Source organism: Neolamprologus brichardi, chromosome 8 (genome assembly GCF_056152115.1).
Source record: "Neolamprologus brichardi isolate AB-2024 chromosome 8, ASM5615211v1, whole genome shotgun sequence".
NCBI classification, from domain to species: Eukaryota; Metazoa; Chordata; class Actinopteri; order Cichliformes; family Cichlidae; genus Neolamprologus; species Neolamprologus brichardi.
In genome coordinates this window covers 6,617,432-6,640,266 of record NC_142111.1, presented here as the reverse complement: position 1 = coordinate 6,640,266, position 22,835 = coordinate 6,617,432, and the positions used below count along the sequence as shown (strand labels likewise).

General features: G+C 41.3%; 1 protein-coding gene across 1 annotated transcript; it reads right to left on the bottom strand.

The window, feature by feature from the left end:
• Positions 1 to 9,714: 9,714 nt before the first annotated feature.
• On the bottom strand, positions 9,715 to 22,560 carry ubtd1b (ubiquitin domain containing 1b). The gene is made up of 4 exons (XM_006807267.3): positions 21,791 to 22,560; positions 12,387 to 12,614; positions 12,107 to 12,264; positions 9,715 to 10,160 (listed from the first exon to the last, which is right to left on the bottom strand). Exons 1-4 carry the CDS (start codon positions 21,870 to 21,872, stop codon positions 9,888 to 9,890), a joined length of 741 nt encoding a protein of 246 aa, XP_006807330.1. The 5' UTR covers positions 21,873 to 22,560; the 3' UTR covers positions 9,715 to 9,887.
• Between the last annotated feature and the right edge of the window lie 275 nt (positions 22,561 to 22,835).

Here is a 22,835-nt window from a genome sequence, read left to right as displayed (position 1 = left end):
CAAAAGTCCAGCTGGGAAAACCACATTTACTCAGGGCCTTCCTGATGTGATGGTGGTGGTCCTGGCCGCTGTGTCAGTGGGGATGGTGTTCGCTCTGTGTTGTAGCGTCCTGATGACACCCAGTTTGTGCTCCAGTGGATGACGAGAGTCAAACCTTAGATACCAATCCGTATGTGTAGGTTTACGGTACATGTCAGCTTTTAGATGTCCCCCATTACTGATGATCTCACAGTCTAAGAAGGCTAACCTGCCACTTTTCATATCCTCCCTGGTGAATTTGATGTGTCGGTCCACCGAGTTAATGTGATCCGTGAAATGTAGTACGTCCTGAGATTTGATTTTCACCCAGGTGTCATCCACATATCTGAACCAATGGCTTGGTGGTGTTCCAGGGTAGGATAGCAAAGCCCTCTTTTCCACTTCTTCCATGTACAAATTGGCCACGATGGGTGAAACTGGGGAGCCCATGGCACACCCATGTTTCTGCCTGTAGAACTGACCCTTGTATGTGAAGTAGGTGGAATGAAGACACAGTTCGAAAAGCAAACACACTTGGTCGATGCTGAGAGTGGTCCTGTTGCTGAGGTTGGTGTCATCCTGTAATCTCTTACGGACTACTTCCAACGCTTCCGTGACTGGGATGCAAGTGAAGAGAGATGTAACGTCGTACAAGACCATGGTTTCATCTGCCTCCATAATGACATCTCTCACCTTCTCAACAAAATCCAGGGTGTTCTGGATGTGGTGTTCAGAGCTGCCTACCAGCTTGAGGATCGAAGCCAGAAACTTGGAGATGTTATAGGTGACAGAATATGTCTGTGAAGGTTCTCAGTCATCCAGGTCATCGTAGTCAAAGGAGCTTGCAAAGAAAAGCGTCTGGACTTCTTTAAAGAAGTCCAGACGCTTTTCTTTGCAAGCTCCTTTGACTATAGGTGACAGAGTCGATCATGCAGACAATCGGTCTTAAAGGTGCACCCTGTTTATGTATTTTCAGTAAACCATACAGACTTGGTGTAGACTCTCCTGGGTACAGCCTGTGGTATGAGGTCCGGTCATTAGCCTTGTCTTGTTCTAACTGCTTCAGACAGTCTATCACCCTCTTCCTGTAGCCACTTCCTGGGTCTCGTTTCAGGGGCTCATAAGTATTTTCATCACTGAGTAGCAGAAATGGGCAGTAACGCGTAACGCATTACTGTAATCTGATTACTTTTTCAAGTAACGAGTAAAGTAAGGGATTACTATTGCAAAAACGGTAATTAGATTACCGTTACTTTCCCGTGGGAACACTGCGTTACTGCATTACTAAAACCGTGATTTTTTTGCGAGAATGTCTCATGACAGTGACGTAAGCGAGTGCGACGTTCGTGACAACAGCTGTGTGCAGATCAACAGTGGATCATTTATCGAGTGCGGGAGAGAGTATGAGCGTGCAGCGTTTAAAGCGTGGAAGTACTGACCTTACTTTGAGTTTGATTCCATAAAAAGTGACAAAAACATTAGCGTCCGTTGTGCGTGGGAAGAAAACGTATTTTTACAGCGAAAAAAACCCCTAAACTTCCAAGCAAGCACCGAGTGCGCTACCACGTAATGGGAAATTCACCGAGAAACTCGCGGATTCTTCAACTGACCGCTGCGGCACACCTGCACCAGAGCAAACCTCTGCCTACCCTACTCCTGCTATACAGGTGAAAATAGAGCAACAGGACCGCTAGTCTTTGACTTTATTTATTTTCTGCTGTGATTTACTTGCATCTATTTGAAAGAGTGAGTGTAAACACAAAAAAATATTTTATTTTATGTGCTGGAATGTGAAGAAAATAGGTTTAAATATTAAACAAATTTCTTCCAGTCAGAGAATGTTGCATATAATTAAATTTTTGCTTGATGCATAAAGTTAAAAGATTAAAACTGATCAAACAAGTTTAAAAAAATAGACTTTTCCATTTGATTACATTTTGTATGATGGATTATGTAGAAAAAGTAGAATTGGGCTGAAAGATCTATCGCTTTATCACCTATTCAGGTTGTAAATCGTGTTTTTAAAAAGTAACTAAGTAACTAAGTAATTAATTACTTTTGAAAATAAGTAATCAGTAAAGTAACGGGATTACTTTTTTGGGGAAATAATCAGTAATTAGTTACTGATTACTTTTTTCAAGTAACTTGACCAACACTGCTGAGTGGTGACAAAATTTTCTCATGATAGTCTTTCTGGTTTAGCTGTGCACCTACCCTTGTCTGCCGGAAGGATGATAATGTTGTTGTCATCACTAAGTGATGTGAGTGCCTTCCTCTCCTCAATGGTGATGTTGGATGTTGGGGGCTTTGCATTGCTGAGACAGGCCGAAACTTTCGTCCGTAGTTGCTCTGCTTCCACTTCTGCAATATTGTTGATACGAATTGCTGTTTCTGTGGCTGTGATCAGCTCCACTAGCGGGATTTGTCTCGGTGTGACAGCAAAATTCAACCCTTTAGCAAGGATGTTGAAGAAGTCACTTGGATGAGTGATGAAACGTTTCTCCCACTGAAAATGCTACGCCCAGATGAACAGAATCAACCTTTGGAGATTTACTTTCCTGGATGATTGAGAATGCAACAAGACTGAATAGACTCTGTTTGAAAGAGACTTCTTCTTCCCCATCATCGCCAAGTACTTGTTTATAGAGGATAACTGCAACACTCTATGGTCAGGATCAATGTTTTGAATTACCACTGTATGAATGAAATGGAATTCACCTAATGTGAAGAACAAATATTTATTCAATCATGACAGTAAATCCATAGACTGACTAGAAAATTAATCTCAGTTGTGCAGCTGGAAATTATCAAAGTGACTCATTTGCAAACGCCCTTACTGACCAGCGAGCTTTAGGTTTGCACAATAAGGTAACAGTCAATAGGAGCAGAAGCCTTAGAATTACAGTGTATAACTTGGGAATTTCCAGCTTTGAGCAGAATAGCATGTCTATGTCTACTGGGGGTCAGCAAATGTGGATTTTCACTTGCATTTTTGGTTCACCTCTTCCTGTCAGGCCTGTGAGTACTGCGTATTAAATTGATCCTGTAAAAGTTCAGAGTTTGCCGTTCATTGGGGAGGATTAGTGTAAAAATGTATGATATCCACTACAGTGGTTTTGCGGCACAGAGAAAAAAATTGAACGTCGTACATTCAATTTGGAAGGTTACATAAAACAATATGACTGAGATCCAGTCTCCATGACAATGTTAGGACCCCTTGGGCATCTGTGTCTGTCCAAGTTTTCAAATCCTCTCTGCTGTGGAGTCAGGGTCATCCTGGGACTGTATGTGGGGGAACAGAGTGTAGAATAAGACTTGGACGAGTGACCGCAAACACAGCGCTCCCTGTGAAATTCCACTGTCAAAAGGGGCTTTTTCCAGGCCTGGTGCACCACAACCCTCCGGAGACCCTCTGTTGACTGTATTTGCAGAGACTGAGAAAGAGGCAGACCATAGCTGCGCTACAAGTTCCTTATTAAAAATGTAGGCCCTTAAAACAAAAGTGCAGTAGAACAATGATAAATGCCTACGTTTATTATTTACAGCACCAAAAACTGAAGGTTTGGGGGGGGGGGGGGGGGTTCAACGCTGCACTCCCTGCATTTTCCTACCTCCTAGACAGGAAGTGATGCATTTTACAGTTGTACAGTCTGCTCACCACAGGTCAGCTGCATAAGAGAAGAGCGCCACCTACAGAAACCAGAACTTCAACAGGGGAACCTTCTGGAAAGACTGTCTGATTGTTTTGCCATCCACACTTCTGCAGTGCAGAAATATTTATGTCAGCAAGTACTTTAACAGGTCTATAACACCACTGCTGATTAGAATTCCCTTATTTTGAAAGGGCTTTAAAGTATGTTTATGAAAGTCAGTACTTTTATCAGTTTACTTTATTTTTTCAGCTTATGAACTATAATTCCTACAAAATCTATGAGGCAAGCATGTGAAAATGCTAAAATGCAACGTTTTTCCACTAAAAGGAATTTTTGTACTCCACAACTCTTTCCCTGAACCTCTTTATTTCAGCAGTACTGTTTTTGAGAAACACACATCCTGTAAATCACGCAGTGTTTCATCCACCTCTGCTGGGACCAGCTCACTCAAGTGTTTGCTTTGGAGCACAGCGCCATCTTGTGGTAAAGAATTAAAGAAAAACCCCCAAAAAATCCTTATTTCTGGAATAAAAACACAAACACATGCTTTATTTGTATAATAGTTTGATTTTATTCAACCTTTTAAAATCATGTTTTAAAAAGAAGTCAGCACAAAAATGAACCCAACAAAGGTATAATTATTTTGCAGATGTCATTCAAGACATATTCATTAAAAGACGCTTGTTTTTTTCTGTGCACTTGGATGGTGTGGACAATTTCAAAAATATGTATTAGGATCTCTCTATTTTTCTTTTTTCCATTTCCTTTTTTGAGTGCTTTACATATGGCTGCTCTTGTGCCAGAATAATTAAAGTTTTTTAATAGTAATGTGTGGAGTGTTAATAGCCACAAAAAAAAAAAAAAAAAAAAAAAAAAGAATTTTAATAAATATCTCTAGCTTGTTATGGCTTTTATAACCAGCTTTACATGGAATTTAATTCCTGGGTATCATGAACATATGTCCCTGCTGTCACATATTTATTTCAGTCAAGTCTTACATGTTTGCAGATACGCAGCACTATTCCAAGGAGTTTGAGACTAGTACTGAGTGTGTGTGATCAGTGTCCATTTGCATTGCTCGACTGAAGTTCGACACATTGAGAGTGCTCAGCAAATGACGAAAGAGGCTAAACTGTATCTGATGAGAACACAGACTGTATATAAAAGCTGGACGTAGCCGCAGTGACGTCACCCCTAAGTTATGACCATCAAGGATTTTCGTGTTTAAAACTAGAGGTGAAGCGTAATAAACATAAACATGAATTTGACTCTTAATAAACACAACTTACAAAATGAACATCAGACTGTATGAATGTAGACTTGAAACTAGTGACTGAGCCCATAAAGTTCACCAGGAACATGTTTAGCGAGATTGTAGATCATGGGAGAAGTAGGGGGAATTTTCTTGCAAAGATTCTATGCAGCTGGATTTCTGCTACACTGACAGTAGCAGCCCCCTGCTGGACATATAAGAGAATGCAGGTTTAAGGCACGTTCACATTGTCACTGTTAAGACCTGAAAACTATGTCCATGTTTTTTATACAGTCTGCAGTTGAGAATCACCTCACCTCATCCTCACCTCCCATTTAAAAACATCTTCAGATGCTCAAAAAATATCATAAAGTTGATTTAAGCACTACTTTATCACATTTTTGAGTGCTTGACTTCTCGTAAACTGTGATTACATTTCGCTGAAAAAGATGAGTCACTGGACTCAACTCAAACTAAAGGAGGTGAAGTGGTTCAGGACAGAAGGGGGGGGGGGGGGGGGGGGGGGGGGCTAAATAAACACACATGTTGCCTGTGCTGATGCATCTTCACAGACTATCTTAAGTCATCTTTATCTTGAATTACCCGCTGTTACTTTAAAAGTGAGCTCCAAAACACAACTCGACTGACAAACATGTATTAGTGCTTAATCTCACGCCTCAGAATTGGAATTTTATCTCATCTTTCCTCTTATTCTAAGGTTGCGAGGATAAGTTATCTCCTTATGGGAGCAGATTTCAGTAACTTGTATCTAATGAGACAAAGAAAAGACTATTGCGAGTGGTAACATTTTTCTCTGGGTTAGTTCACAAAGCTGCAGAGCAGTGAGTAGAGCAACAACGCAAAACACAAACCTGTCTTTAATTCTGTCTGACCTATATGTGCAACAGCATATCAGAAAGACTGATAACAAGAGAATTTCCAGAGTAACCCAAGAGGGGTGTGCTACGGCGCAAGATTAATGTGTTAGCGAGGTAAGCCAGTGTTTTTAGGCTCCCCTTTAACCTGGACAAGGAACGGTTTCCCATTGACGACTATAGGATGAGAAATCTTTTTATGCAACCACAGATGTGGCCCCCTGGTGGCCGTTAAAAACAATACCGGTTTAAGGCACTTAAGTGTAGGCTTCAGTTTTTAGTCCTATAAGCCATGTCCATATTTTATATGATATGGTGAGTGTGCACAGAGCCTGGTTTAACAAAGACAATTAATAAAAATAACCAAGGTTGTGACTAGGGTTCTAGGTTTAGGGGGCTAAATAATGCAATAACTAAATGTCTGGCTGTGCTTTGAAGCACACTCCTATGATGCAACCACACAGATATTTATACTTTGCCTTTAATTGGCATGTTGAACCGCTAATGGGAGGGGGATTGGCTTTAGTAGTTTGTATACTGTGGATCAGGGGTCCTGTTTGCAGTTCTCTGAGGGCACCTTAAAGCACTTTACAGTGTAATAACATGTGGTCCCTTTAATGTCGGACAATGGTCGGTGCTCAAAGTCTCAAAGACATTAATAAAGCGGACAAATTGAAGATACGGAGCAAGCAAACAAGCTTACTTCAGCAAGAATGGCATAACAGGTGATGCCATAATTAAAACTGTCAGCAGAGCACCCTCAAGTCCGACGACACTAACCTTAACGGCCGAGATGAGCACCGCAGAATGCTAAATGGACACTAAAATGAAACTGTGGGGGCAAATTTTAATCTTTAGATATTTACTCTAGAAATATTAGGAGCCCGTGGGGACGGGACGGTCAAGGCGACAGCTAGCAACACATTTTAAAGAGACAACACAAACACAGGTGATTGCAGCACTGCAGATTGTACCTTTTGACAATACTCATGGCTGGTGCTGTTGGATATCAGCAAAAAGCAGAAATCAGACACGAAACTGATGAGGTCTATGTCTATTGTATTGCACATACAGAGACAAACGCTTGTTCAAGTTTGCATACGATAGTTACAAAACATATCCCTTTAGGAACCACAGGTAAAAGGTGAAGGAGGAAAGAAAAACATCCTTAAAACACACACAAGTTAATGAACCACAAGGCTGAAAAGTGGCTAGACAAAAAGAGAAGGAACATCATCTTGATGTGGTGAACTGCTGCTGTGGCTCAGGTCAGTTTTATTACCTCCACGATGCTGATGATGCAGGATATTTGTGCGACAGGAGCGGAGAATGAAAACAAAGCTTGTCCAGCTGTGGACGTTTGTGACAGCTGATGCGTTATTCTGCAACGTGACCTGGAACTGATGCACAGAGTGCTCTTGTATCTTTGGCTTTCCTCCTTTGTGTGCAGAAACAGGACAACAGAAAATTGAAGTTTGAAAAATAAAAATAGCTTAAATGCACTTTGAGTTTGAAATGAGTCACTGAAGAAAAGAAAAAAGAAAAAATCAGCTGGGGTGTGCTACGCAGTGACATAAATGTCATGATCAGGATTATGGCTTTTATTTTTCCTCCCATACAAACAGACTCTTGTGCAAACACACTGCTCAGGAAAGCAGTCTCATATCTCTGATTGCAAATACAAGAAAGGGTGATTGTGATAATAAAGCACTGTGTTTTTCACACCGAGTGATCCATGGCTATTATTCAGGCAAAATCATCTTCACTGAGCTCCAGTGTGAACACAGCCACAGAGATTTAAAGTGGATTCAGATGGTCCAGCATGAGGGGGATGAATGTGGGGCTGTTTTGTTTGTAGCTCATCAATCTGGGAGTCCAGCCTCTGGTGACAACATCCAATTTTTCAGGAATTCCAGCATCAGCCAAGCTTATTTTGTGCACTGGTCATCACTTATGAATACTGTTAAATTTAAAAAGTTCCCAGATGATAGCTAATGCTCTCCACGCGTACATACAAAGAAAGGCTGCTTAAGGTGAGCAAAGTTGAGTGAACTGCGGACTGCTAGCAGCTATAAATAAAAAGTGAAAATGTTCCACTGCCAAAGATCTTGCAGCTCGTCTGCAGATTTACGTACAGATATCACATCTCACTCGTTTGCTTCCTCTGGTGACCGCTGCGGCTGGCGACAAACCTGATGGCTCTCTTCCCTCCAAACAATTATTGTTGCTCTTCAAGAGCCGGTTAGAGTCGGGGCATGAACACTAACAGATGTGCTATGATGTAAAGAAAACAGGCAGTGCGTGCTCACCGCTCAGTGTGAAACTAAGACAGACAAACAAGCTCGAAAAAACCTCTCCTTGTTCTCTGAATCGACACCAGCTTACAGGAAAGCCACCACAGAAAAAAAAACATTCGCGCCTTGAAGCACAGATTTTGGTTGGTTTTATTTTTAGCTCTCCAGTCAGATCTGTGAAAATATGATTAAATTAAAACTTGTTGAAGGAGAACTCCAGCAGTATTCGTACCCCCCTAAAAAAAAATCCCATAAAGCAGCATGCTGCATTTCCCTTTCCCTGCCTGCTTAAGACCATACCTCGCCTACTGCCATACGCTGAGTTTGCTATATGCAAAATTAGTTCCCAAATCCACCTTTTTTTAAAATCACTCCGTGGGGCCTTCCTGCCACACAGAAGGCCTTAAACAACTGCTTTTACATGAGAAGCAAACTGGACATCATGTGGAAATCCCTGGGGTGTGCTTGTAAGCAACAGTCATGATATGTAGGGGATCACCAGTATGGCCAGTTTTACTGAAGGGAGAAAAAAAAGAAAAAAGAAATCAGCTTGAGCTTTTTGTTTTCACTCGCCGCTCCGTATCATACCTGCTGGTGAAGAGAAAATGCCTTTTTCCCCTCCTTTTTTTTTTTTTTGTTCAACATTACCAGACCACATCGAGAGCAAAAAAAGCTGGATTTACATTCATCCGGTGGTGGAAGGGGAAAAACAAAACAAAACAAGTGACCATAAACAACTGATCTGATCAAATTTAATAAGGCCTGTGCTGCTCCCTCCTGCTGGTCATGGCGTCACTGCGCAGTCAGCAACGCAGCGGTTAAGACGACACTTTTTGCAAGGGAATTCCGCTTCCCCTTAAATCAATGACATTAATCACTTAAGCTATGACTTTTAGTCCAGTCTCAACTCTCAATGCATCGTATGGGTCAGCTTCGTAATCTTGTCGCACACCCCCTCCATACACACACACCCACACACATACACAACCATTCTCTTCTGTCCACAAGAGATCTTTTAAAAGAAATAAAGGCAACACTTATAGCTTAGGTCCATCTAAAAGTTCCTGAATCTAAAAAAAAAGAAAAGAAAAAAAAAAGATATATTAGCCCAACAGTAAAATTGCAGGTGATTACCCACCCCCCTTTTTGTCTTGTAGAAGGCACACAAACTACCACAAAAGTATAGTACTAATCTTTAAATGTGCAAAAAAGCCCAGTTGACTTTATTTCCTCAGTAAGGGAAAGGAAAAAAAAGAAGAATATTCAGCACGTTTCTTTTTTCCTGCTTTCCTTTCCTGTTTCTGTGGAGGACAAAGAGAGCAACAGTGCCGAGTTTATAGGTGTCATAGCAGAAATACGCTCTAGAACCAACGCCTCTGCAGTTCCTCTGTTGGCACTGTGTTAGCAGGCTAAAGGGCAAAGGCAGAGTCTGCATGTGCAGCTCTGATGTGCACGTTCTGTGCACTGAGAAAAGGCTTGCACACCAGCGCGAGGAGCTCTGCTTTAATATGCAACGATGACAGGCATCTCTGGTTAGTGTGATGACTGGAACGACTCAGCAGATCCCCCCCAAAAAACACACACGTGCACACACAGGGACATTTAGAAAAAAAAAGAAAAAGAGAAAAAAAAGCAGCACTTTTCAGTTTCTTCTTTGTCTGTTTTTGTTTGTTTCACCCTCACAGTTTATTTCTCTTTCGGTAACAGTAGCTTTTGTCAAGAAGAATAAGTTATCCAGCATTGGGAGGCACCTCTGGTCCATCACAGACTGCATCGCTCCTCTGACGGTCCTCGGTTACTCGGGCACAGGTGAGGAGGCGGTGGTTGTCGGTGGTGATGGTTTGGGGGCTTGGAGTGCCTGTGGGTTGACGATGACCTGGATCACAAAGTCCTTCTGGATCTTAGTGTCTTGCAGCCGCGTCTTGTCCGTGAGCAGCTTCCCGGAGAAGAACCAGCGCTGGTGCACGGCGTCGATGTCTTCCTGGACTTGCAGTTGCTTCTTCAGCTGGCCTATGGTGTCAACCATGCTGACGCTGAGACGCAAGTCCTTTCCTGTGGACAGCCTCACCTACAGGGGAGCAGGGAGCAGAAGAGTGAGCTAACAATGCTGCATGGAGAGGTGAGCCAAGTTCCAAATGCAAAGAACTCAAAAACTGGTCCGTGGCTTGTTTTGTGTTGGCATTTTACAGTTTTAACCACGTAAGAAGTCTTAATAAATGTCAAAAGCTGCATGAATGTTAGTACATAAGCTTCTCTAGCATCTGTTTGCACTCATTAGGCACATATGAGGATATGACTCATAACCACAGGAAGTAAATGATGGATGAAATCTGTTTTTCTGTCCAAAGGTGAAACCAGCGGCTCAAACAGCTAGCTAACACAAAAACAGAGTAATGTGTAACTACATCAACTTCCCCAGAGCCTGTCAATCTGCAGCAGTTTAACAATTAATCAGGAGAAGCACAGCCACAACATTAATGATGATTTGACCCAGATATAGTCACACTCTACTAATATTAAGGTTTTCCATATCAGAACATAATAAAACATTTCCTAGACTTTATCAGTTCTTGAAACCTAAGACATGCTGCCTTGTTCTTTTTAGAGAGAAGAGACTTTGTTCAGTCTTTGTCTAGTTGTTCTGTCGAGAACTTTAACAGTTCACTTCAGCATGTTAAATGTTAAAGTAGGGCTGTAGAGTCTGAGACGTGGGGGGAATTTTCTGTTACTTCCACTGCTGGGAAGAATGGTGGCTAACATAACTGTTTTCCATGTGAGAGTCATCTTTGTCACTGGAAATGGCCTCATAACCCTTCCCACGTAGGTGGAAGCAATTGTTGTTTCTCTTAGGGTGTTTTCATATCTGCAGTGTTTGGTCCATTTAAATTGAACTGGTTCGTTTTCCCCCTTGCGGTTCGTTTGTGCAGGTGTGACCACGGTAATCGCACTTGGGTGCGGACAAAAACAACCACACCACTGTGGAGGAGCTGGTCTTGTTATGGTTCCAAATGAACTCCAGAAAACTTTCTTTATGGTGCAAATGCTGTAGGCTTGAGCTGAAATCTTCCTGGACCCTTGTATGCTTTGTATTCTGGGATGAGGCAGGGTACTATAGATGTACAAAGGTCTGTACAGACAGGCAACTAGTTGTGACGTGATTGTAAATTCTTCATGGTCATGTTCAATAGTCGGGAGCACAGCACCTTCTTCTTGTATTTACTTTAGTTGTTCTCACCTCAGACACATCTGGCCAATCAGCAAACTGAACACTCTCACTTGACTTGCAGTGAAACATTTTGGTTCACTTGGAATTGATATAGATTTTTCTGTGTGTAAAAAAAGTTTACAAAGTCATCATCTGATTTGGAGCAGACTAAATGAACTGTAGGTACGAATAATGCTGTGTTTCCTGTCTGGAACTGTGTCAACACACACCTGAATCCTCCAGAATAGCAAACTACTAAAACTTCTGCTTTTACAGAAGTGCTCAAACTTGCTGACCAGCAAACAAATCCATTCAAATTACTAGCACCTGGCTGCTATCTACCCCCTTAATTGTTGTGGAAGCAGTAAGGGTGTACTCAGCATTTCACACAATGTTTCTGCATTTTTTAATTGCATGATTAATGGCAGTATAAAAAGTCAATTCTATCAGTTTTTATGACTTGCTAGAGGACTAGATCACTTTTTAGCATGTTCTGATATGCAAAACCTTGGAACTGTAGTTTTGGCATGACTGTATGGAGATTTACATATTTAGCTTTTTATGCAAACTTCAAGGAAAACCCCAAAACAAAGACTGAGGCAACCATTGCCTCTTGAGTTGCCAATATACCCAACTGAATATTCGTCTAAACTTAATCAGTTACTCTGAATTATATTAGACCAGTACATCTATTTGATTACATTGAGTACAGTGTTTACAGTGTGGATTAATATGCAGATGACACCATTTAATCCTAATCAGTTGGTAACGTGACCCGTGTCTTACAGGAGATGTACTAGTCGTGGTACCTTGAGCTGGAATTCCTTCTTGGATGCTGCTGGGGGTTCAGGGCTGTCGCTGGGGTCCTCGTCACTACGCTCTGAGATGAGGTTGATGGGTGGTGCCAGGCAGTAGACGGGCAGCTGGTAGCGGTTCCCAAGTTCATCGTAACACTCTGTCAGGGTACCTGAGAAGAGGATGCCACAGAAAAACAGGTCACATTGTAAGTTAAGTCTGGTTTAAGCAGCCTATGTGAGAGTGAGGTGAGAACTGTACTGTATAAGTATACTGTGTGTGTTCTGTCCTCACCGTGTGGCAGTGTGATGCTGGCTCCATCCACTATAGCCTGAGCTAATTCATGGTCGTTACACTCCAAGGCCACAGCGGCTGCTTTCAGAGCATCCCAGATTTCCTTGCGGCCCTCGAAGGCCGGCGCCGTGTCCCAAAATTCATCCCGCTTGCTCCGTAGCTGGCCCTCTGTCATCGGGTAGTCACTCTTCCACTTGGGACGATCTTTTTTCAGAGGCTCGTTACGCCCTGTAAAGGTAGAGGAGTGTATTGATTTAATGCTGAAGTTTCACACTCATAATACGCAACAAATAAAACAAACACCCCACTAAATTCTAAGGTCAGAGGCAGAATTCTGAAAACACCTAATTTAAGGTAACATTTGAACACAGCATGAGGTCCTCTCATTACAAAACAAGTGTTGATTAATTCACCCACATGTACAATTTATTTCCCTTCTTACTATTGTAAAAATGGAGGAGGAAACAACAGGAATCCAAACACGACAGTCAGTGGAAGTCATTTTCACAATCCTCATTATCACGTGTAAATGCCGAATGCAGAGAGCAGGCAGCTTGGCTAATGAGGAAAGCCCAGCCTTAACTCTGTTCTTTCATCTCCTCACTGTAATAAACAGAACTGCCAGACAGCAACTCGAGCTGTCATCAGAGAAAGATCGTCCTACCCCACCCTAACATGTCTTCTCAATCTAAAATTAGGAGGTCATTCAGAGTTTGCTGTATCCATGAAGCGTATGCTTACTCTATATCTGTCTATGTAACCTTACCTTCATGTTTCCCACTATTCAGTATTAATACAGAGCACACCTAGGCCAGGAGAACACTGACTGATCTGGAGGGAAAGCATAAGGACAACAGGCTAGGATCAGCCACCCATCATTGAAACTTCCAGTGATTTTCCACACCTGTTTGTATCATAGCCGACATAAAATTCCTCTGATTGAAGCTACGGATGTCCAGAAATAAAATACATGAAGCTATAAATCAATGTAAAAGCTCGACAATAAAACTGAGAACTAAACTTGCCTATAGTTGCTAATGCCTGCGTCACAGTGTGGACTGATGGAAAATACAGCATACAAAAGGGACACCTCGCATGCAGAGGTGACTTTCTTCCAGACTAATTATCTATAGTGCAGGAGGCTCAGGACAAGTAATCCTGGTGTAGGATTAGCATTTAAAGGCGAGTGAATCCCAAGTAAAGCAAAGCAGGTGTAAATGCCGGCAAAGCCACTTTACTTTGCGCTTTTATTTTGAAGAGTACCTTAGAACTTCCTCTTTTATTGTGTCAGACTTCCTGTTCTGTTCTCAGTGAAACGACACAAACACGTTGCTTCAGAGTGAGTAAAAACGTTTATTTTTTGAAAATACTCGTGCAAACTATGTATTTTATTTATCTGTCATATGCTATAACTTTGAAAGTTTACTCAATGTGGTTGAATTTGTTTTTTATTGTATATGCATGTCATTTGTTTGTGGTGTGGAAAGACTGGCTAAGAGATGTGCATGGAGGAAGTTGGCTAGCTGGTTCAGCATGATTAGCACCCTTGGAAGCAGAAAGAGGTTGGTTTAATGATGCAAATGATTGTTTATGTATTTAAGAAACAGAAAGGTTGTTGTTAATTCATTTTATTAAATGCTGTAACATAAATAGTTTAAAAACTATTGATTTATGTCAATGTCACTATTTGAGTTAATCAAAATAATTTTCTATGGTAAAATGTGAACATTTCTGCACTTTTTACTTAAATGTTTAATGGTATTTGTTTGTGCATCTTTATAGTTTTCACGGTGCCATATTGTTGGTGGTTTAAAGAGGAGAGAATAAAGTTGCATCAGTCGAAGCTCTCTGCGTCACGAGTGGTAATTCCAAGTGGGCAGCTACAGCAGGTTCCTCACTACCACTGAGTAAAAATTTAAAAAAAGGCCTGTGGTGTCCATGAGAGCCAAAAACATTTGAATTGATATCCAATGCCGATTAATTGCTGTGTCCCAAATGTTATGCAGCCATCTGCCATCAGATGGAGGATCATTGTTGAGAAACAGCATGAATGCACCAATCTTGGGACTGATCTTATTATTAACACAAATATTGTTAGTCCTTTTAAAGTTAAAAGCACAAAATCGTGGATACAAGCGGCGGAAATTGACTTTCACTTAGGGGTGCATGGTTTTTCCCTGAGCAATAGAGTGAGAAGTTCAGCCATTCAGGATGGGCTCAGAGCCGCTGCTACTCCACATCGAAAGGAAAAGCGGGCAGTTTCTGGGTGACCGGGCATGTCTTGCTGAGAGGAGGCACCAGATATGCTGGAGAGATTATATCTATCGGATGGCCTAGGAATGGTACAACGTTCCTCAGATTAAGCGGATCAGGTTGCAGGCGAGAGCAAGGTCTGGGCTTCTCTGCATAGGCTGCTGCCCCTGCGCCCTGACTCCAGATAAACAGAAAAAAATATATATATTGCTATCGTTCTATCGTTTCGTTATTTTAGGTTTAAACTTTTATTGAAGTGGTTGGCATGAATATGGAACATCGTGCATCATTCATAACACACAGCACAATGTGCCACACTTTTCAGTCACAGTTTATTTGTTTTTCTGATGATAATTTGTCACATTTTCAACAGGTGAAGAAGTGTTTTTCTGGAGAACATGAAATGCTCATAATGCTCATAACCAAGGTGCTGCACAGTAAAGCAACATGATTGATTAAAGAATGTGTTAAATGCTTAAAATGCCTTTGTGTAGAGAGTTTTTGACAAATTTAACTTGTTTCTTCATTTTAGAATAGTTAGTTAGTTGACTAAATGAAGGGGGAAGTACGCTAAGAAATTAGTCACTAGGAACATCCCTAGTTTTAGCTTTATTTTCATAAATTTTATAGCATTACTGATGAAAACCTCCATGGCTACACCGGGTAAATAAGTAATTCATACAGAATGAAATGGCAGAAAAGTCTATTTTTTTCACTACCTACAACACAAATGTTTTTTCTTTTTGCTTTTTTTTAAAAAATGTATTTATGGGTCCTGGTTAAAAAATGTTATATTATTACAGAGTAACAACCATTTTTTCTGTAATTTTACACACCTAATATGTACAACTTGGTTCCACAGAGACATGGTGACAGATTTCTTTAACTTACAATTTCAAAAGTAAGTGAGTTTTTCTCCATGATGAAGAAAGTTTGTAGTACTTCTTTCCTTAATATGAAGATATCTGAGGGATTCAATGTATGGTTAAACTTCTGTATACTGACAGAAAGGAGTATCACTGGTCTGATTAGGCTGTATGTGGCCCATGATGTGAAGATGTGTTTGACATTCGTGAGCTATAGACAGACATATTGCAGTTATGTCAACGTGGACGTATTCCAAATCAGCACGTACACAGTGTACAGGACACCCAAGTGGGCTCAACCTTGTAGTCAGTCATCTTATCACCACACTATATCATTCAGCTTTCTGCAGTTAAAGACACTGGCCTCTGTTGTTTAAAAGTGTTTTTAAAGCATCTATAATGGTACTTAAAAAAACAAAAACACATGCATTATTACTACAATAGTGCCGCCACTGTCTTTATAGGCTCTGTTTACAGATCACTCCGCTCAGAAAAGCTACCGACAGGTCCACCTGCTCCTATTTTGTAGCTCATAGCCCTTAACATGGAACGTGCTAGCTCTTAGAAGCTTATTGCATCAGTAATAAACACTGCATACATTAAAGGCACTATGAGATTCCAAACTCTCATGAGCTCATTGAAAACTCCATTGTGCAACATGGCTCTATAAAACTTGGGTGCACCATAAAGTCCTCCTCATTTCTAAGATGAAACACATGCTGTAAATCCTCAACTATCTGTTTCCATTCTGCCAAGGCAACGTGACGTAACACTTGCAAAACGCGTCATACAAAAGAGGCTTGTATTACAACAACAACAACTATTTAAATGTCTTCTTTTCAAGTTTTGCCTACAGCTATTGCAAACTGTTTTTTTCCTCCCTACAGTCTGTGTCACTTTATTCTGCATTTATATCTATTGGTTAGTACAGGGCTGTTCTAAAGTCTTGAGCCAGCCCTTATTTCTTTATATTTTGCTTCCAAGAAACCAAACTTGTAATTTTTAATGGGATCTTGAGCAATAGTTCTCCCGGCTTTCTGAAGGTCTTGCGAAGGTTTTCTTTGGACCCTACTCCTTTTCTGTTTGCTTGTTAAGCCATTTAACAACGACCTATAAAGCATTCAAACATTAAAAAGGCTTCTAACTCAAGGAATGAACCAGTTTTGTGCCTAACAGGCAACTTAGAAAAGAGACAATTGTGAATGGCTTCTTTAGGCACTTTGTTACTAGCAGCCTGTCACCAAAGCACGAAATACCCATTTCTTTTGCTGAATCTATGAACAATGCCAAAGACTACACATTCTGGCAGGCGCAGCATTGTAATGTTGCCCTAAAAGTTGATTCCTAAAGAGGAAACCTGACAGGTGGAGGACCAAAGATAAATGGAGTGGCCTTGAATGTCATCTACAGCAAATTAAGTGTCTAAAAGTCATGTTCTTAAGAATAATAGCAGACAATCCAGCAAAGACTTGGCAAAGGGCTTTGCTGGATGAATCCAGATATGAGATTTTTGGTTCAAAGTGTTATCAGTAAGTACAGATGAGGTGCAAAGGGCAATGTCTACAGCAGGGGTGGGCAACTCCAGGCTTCAAGGGCCGATGTCCTGCAGGTTTTTGATGTGTCCTTGATCCAACACAGCTGATTTAAATGGTTAAATTACCTCCTCAACATGTCTTGAAGTTTTCCAGAAGCCTGGTAATGAACTAATCATTTGATTCAGGTGTGTTGACCCAGGGTGAGATCTAAAACCTGCAGGACACCGGCCCTCGAGGCCTGGAGATGCCTACCCCTGGTCTAAAGCAGTCTACTGCCCCTTAGTCAGTGATGCTGGAGATCTTCTCAAAACTAACGGAATTATGAACACAGGAAAGTACCATTAGGGTATAATCTGCCAAGCAGTGCCATCTCTTTCCAAATGGTACTGCATGGTATTGATTCACAGTTGGCATTTTTCAGCATGACAATGATCTCAAAAACACTATCAATGCAGTAAAAGCATACCTGGGTAGGAAATATGTACGTGTAACACTATCGGTCACAGACTATCCTTCACAAAGCCCGGACCTCAACATTATGTGAGCAGTGTAGTGCACATATAATTTCTTAGTCATTAAGCTTTTTTTTATTTTGGTCAAATAAGGTAACAGAGACTTTGGCCTCATACTGGTTAATCCTCTTCATCTTCCACTGAGATGCTCAGGAGTTTAAAGTTTGAATATTAACAAAATTCATCAGAAGAGGGGATGGGTTGATACATGCAGGCAAACAGCAGTGCTGCAGTACACTCCTATGAATCAGTGTCACTGTGTCTGTACTTAGAAACAGTGAGTTAAACTATATAGAAAAAGAATAGGGAATGTGACCGCGTGCAAAAATGTTCACATTATAGGAGAATACTGCTGAAACTGCAGTACGGTGAGAGAGCGCGAGTGACAGAAATAAAATTTATGGGGATGTGTGTGTGTGTGTGTGTCTTAAAAAAAACCCAAAACAACAGGAAGCAACACATTACAGACACATGAAGCAATATCAAGGTGTGGTTCATCATGATGGGCTCAGAGAAGCAAGTGTCACGTTATGAGGTTGCACTATTTATGAGACTCGGTGAAATGCCTCATAAACCAGAAACAGCAACAAGGCTTCCTTGTGCTGCAAAAACAGCACACCCAGTAACTACAGGTGGCTGATGAAGATTACCTAACGCTAGGAACAAATGCTTTACTTTACCAAGATGTTGCTTTGAACCAGACATTTAACAGCTGCACACATTCCCTTGAAATGAGGCAAACTATCAGGGGGGAAGGTATGGTTGTCCACGGTCTTCCTTTAAAGAGCAACAAAGATAACACCGCTGCCAGATGACACTGACTGAATTGCCACTGACCAAATCAATATGAGGACGTACTGGCGCACACTCACTCACGTGCTGTAACTGCTTATCTTATCACCACTTTGTTTCCTTCACCTTTCTGCAGCTAAAGATACAGTCAGCCTCTACAAGCTACTTTCAACTGCTCCCTTATTCACAGGGGGTCGTCACAGCGGGTTGTTCTGCGTGTTTGATTTGACAGGTTTTTATGCTGGATGCCCTTGATGACACAACTCCAAAGGGATTCATGTCTCCTCCCAGGATGGATCTGGGGGATCTTTTCCTTGTCAAACCGATGTTTACACTACACTAAAGATACAATGAGTCTCTGTAATCTGAAAATGATCCCTGAAGCAACTATAATATTTTATAGAATATTTTCAGCAAACTCTGAGCAAAACTAATTAATCTTAATAGACTGGGTAATTATTTTTGTTTTTCCAATTATAATTTGGGCACTCAGCAAACATAAAAACAAGATAATCATAAATCCAATAAGAAATCAAGCCCAAGCATGTACTGTAAACTGTAAGGCCAGAAGTACTGGGACACCCACATGTAACACAAACTGCTCAGCTGTGCCATACCTTGTAGTTCCCGGTGTACTGTTTTTGTGCTGATGTTAAAACCAGAGAAGGACCCCACTCATTAACTTTAGTTGGCTGAGCAGCTGTCTTTCCACTTTGCAAAAAGATCACATAAAGTCGATCGTGGAATATTTTGGAGGAAAGAGGCTTCATGAACTGTCTTGTCACAATGGTGGCATCCTATTATAATATCATCCTCTTATTAAGTGAGCTCTTTTGAGCGACTCATTCTTACACAACTGTTTGTAAAGGCAGACGGCACGACTATGTGACTGATTATATACGTTGTGACTAAGCCTGCATTCAAAGATTAAGAGGTGTGGCCCATTACTTCTGTCCATGTGTATGTTTATGTCGTTTATGCTGGATTGATCACTCTAATAGCGGTCACCCTTTAAATGGGAATGTGCTTGAGACAGCTGTGAAATGGGTTTGGTTCAACCAGAGCGATGATGTGTTGGTGTAGCAGTAACCCTGCTCGGTACGAGACGAGCCAATAAAGTGAAAATATGACTTGAACGCCTCCAGGTCAGAATCCAGCCTAGACGTGACAATACAACAGCCCAGCTGATTTCTGGTTAGTCTGAGACAGCTGGATACAGACAGTGCTGAGAGCCACTCATGGGAAGGCTGGTTTGAGGTTTGATCTATATTTGCTTTTTACTGAAATTGTAAACCACTGTTACAGAGATGCTTAAAAAAACAAAAACACAACAACGACAACATAGACATTGTCAACTAAAACAATGTGTTTCTCCTTAATCAAGCTGTTTTCTAAAGCAATTACATTCAAAATAGATAGACCACCTTGGAACGGGCAGGTTTCACTTTCATTTACAGTTCAGCTTACTTTCCAGTGAATTGTTTTGTTGATTCTTGAGATCCTAATCATTGAGAGCTTTGACACTATCATGGTTAATCAGTCTACCGTTATTATTAGGTGATTTACAAAACTAGCAAGCGAACCTTGTGAATATATATTCAGCAGGTTTTCTATACTCTTATAGCCTGATTGATATTTGACTTTTTAAAAATCAATATTTAAAATAAACTGGAAATTGTGCATTTCTAATCACCTTTCAGTTACATCCATGCTGCTTCTAAATGCGTTACTATTTTAAAACGGGTTTCTGCAGATCTTTATTTAAAGTCCAAACATGTTCTTCCATTATTTTTTTCAGCATCACAATGCAAACGAGCCTCCTTTTTGTTCCTTTAAGCGTGTGGTAGGCAGACCTAACACGAACATAGTAACACAAATTATTGAGCTCTCATCCAAACAAAATTGGAACAAGCGAAAAAATTGAGATCCCATATATCAAATGGGGTTTCTTTATGAGCATGTATGTAACAGAGTTACAGTCAGTATCAGTCTCAGTCACTGATACAGCGGGGCATGATGTGACTTGTTCTTGATCGAAGCCTTGTCTAGCAAAGGGAGCGTGTTGAGTCTAATCAAGTTGGGAAATCAACATGAGCCACTGCCAGAAAGCTTGGGTATCTTGGCTCTGACAGCTTTAACTTTAAATAGCTACTCTGGCACACGACAAAGAAACTTACTTTGAAGGTCATATTGGCATCAAAAATCTATGTTAGAGTCTAATTTAAGGATGCAATTCTATAAGCAGGGGTCAGAAAGTCTATTCAAACAACGCCCTTTTTTATATGGCGAAAGTTGGACTCCATCTTCAAAACCTCCCATCTTTCTGATGCAAACTGGAGACAATTCCCACTGGAAAAAGGCGGACTGAAAAACTTTCCAGCAGTAACAAATCAAGGGGACAGAACCTGCATCCAAATGAATAACAGACATTTAGTTTCCTGAGCAGCCACTCTAAGGCAAACACTGAGCTCAAGTGTGCTTGCACTGTAGTCACACAACCGAGCATGCTTTTAAAGCAATATGACAGAAATCTGAAAAAGCTAGAAAGTCTTTTCCCATCCCAAAGTGTTTGGGATGGGAAAAGACCCCAATTCATGAACCTGCCAGGCTGTAAAGCTCTAATCTCCCAATAATGACTGTATCATAACAAGGTCACACAAAATATAATCACCATTGTTTTCTGGAAAAGTAGAAGTTCCCAGTGTCTAATAATTCATCTGCACTGCGCCTGTGTGTTGATGGTTAACTTTAGTTTGGTTAAAAAAGTAGCAGTTTATTATTATGTTAACTTCCAGGAAAGTCCGTAACCAACAGACATGAACTGATGTGAAAAGAGAGCAACTTCTGGAATTAATGTAACATAGCTGGCTGTTACAGTAACCACAACACAGAGCTTACGCCCTAGATTTTAATATACGAAAATCACCCAACGAGCTTACTGTCATCAACTTTGGCACAGATGTTATCTGAATATCTGAATATACAGCTTCACCAGTCTGAACTGATAAGATGAAAAACTACCTCGTCAAAGCTAAAGAATCAAGCCCTTTTTTACTGATACAGAAGAGGCACACATCAAAGTCAGACAGCTACAGCAGAATCCAGTTTCCTCATGTGTGTGAGGAATCGTGAATGAAGATTTCGTGCACCTGCCCTCTCGTGGCTGCTTTTAAACAGAGGTATCGACCTCTGTTTAACAGCAGCCACGACACAAAAAAAGGATGCGAATCACAAGTGGTGGCCAGAAATGCACTCTCAGATAAGTCTGAACCTGCTATTGTTGTAGCGACACAAAACTATCAACGCCGAAATATTTCTCTTTTTTTGGCATCACTGATCATCAACGGACAGAGACACTGTTGCTGTATGACTTTAAGTTTCCAGCTCTTATATTTCAAAGAAACCTCTCCGCATATTAATACAACATCCACACAATGTTGCCTTACCTCCTCGTCCACCGTTCCTGGAGGAGCCCCGACTCTGCGAGTCTTCCCAGCCTTCTAAGTATCTGCCCATACATCCCCCCATGGCTAACGGGCTCCAGATCGCTTTTACGGGTCTCACTGGCTAAACATTGCGGACGAGGACGATGTACTAGGTCCGATGAGGAGGATGATTTGCACGCACACGGACGCAAGCCTGATATGTCATTCGTAACCGCACTGAGGGCGGCAGTTAATATTTAAATCACGTTTTGCAGGTCTATACGTTTGAGATTAGGGCTTAAAGTGCCCTCTTTGTAAATAACTTCTGCCTGCGTGTTGACACGCGCACGCAGAGTTCACGGCTCGTGGCCCGCACCGATGTTTCAAGAGTTTGAGCAATCCCCAGCATCTGCCACCAGCTCGTTGTTAGCTTCAGGATATATACAGTATGTTTCTACTGTTTAACGTAGCTGGGCTGACTTGTAAGTGTTGCTATTAACCCGTCCAGACACAGCGCACCTTTCTCGCTAACAGGCTAACAGGGCCAACACGCTAGCTACCGCGGCGTAAGTAAACACAAACTTCCGCGCGCACGATATCATTTCCCCGCATCTTCCGTCTCTGACAAACTTAGCGGGTCACTACAGTCTCCCTCTGTCCGCCGTACGAAGGAGTACTTCAGTTCTTTGACGAGCTGGGTACAGTGTTTTCTTTAAATAGCCCCCCTAAAAAAATTCTCCCTACTTCGCTGGTGAAAGGTGACCAGCGGCAGTCTGCTAGCGCCGCCGAACTTTTTTCTTTACGCTTGCGCAAAAGCATCCAGCCAGGTGTTGGTTTCTATTGCGTCGGGACTTGACGCAATTATCAACGGAGGAGTCCGCAAATTAATTTGTACAGCGGAGTTATCATATAACAGCTACACGTTCTTCTAATGTCAATACTCTTACTTGAAATTATACTGGTAGTAATTAATTGGAACCTCTTGAAAAGCAAAACTTTAGTGGAAGGGAGAGGACGTACTAGTTCTAGTATTTGTAATGCATTGTTCGGACAGTACTTGAATGCA

Coding starts and splice junctions, on each gene's coding strand:
- ubtd1b (XM_006807267.3), bottom strand. CDS start 21,872: ATGGGGGGATGTATGGGCAGATACTTAGAAGGCTGGGAAGACTCGCAG. Junction 12,615..21,790: donor CAGGAACGGTGGACGAGGAG/GTAAGGCAACAT, acceptor CTACCTTTACAG/GGCGTAACGAGCCTCTGAAA. Junction 10,161..12,106: donor AGAAGGAATTCCAGCTCAAG/GTACCACGACTA, acceptor GCTCCCCTGTAG/GTGAGGCTGTCCACAGGAAA.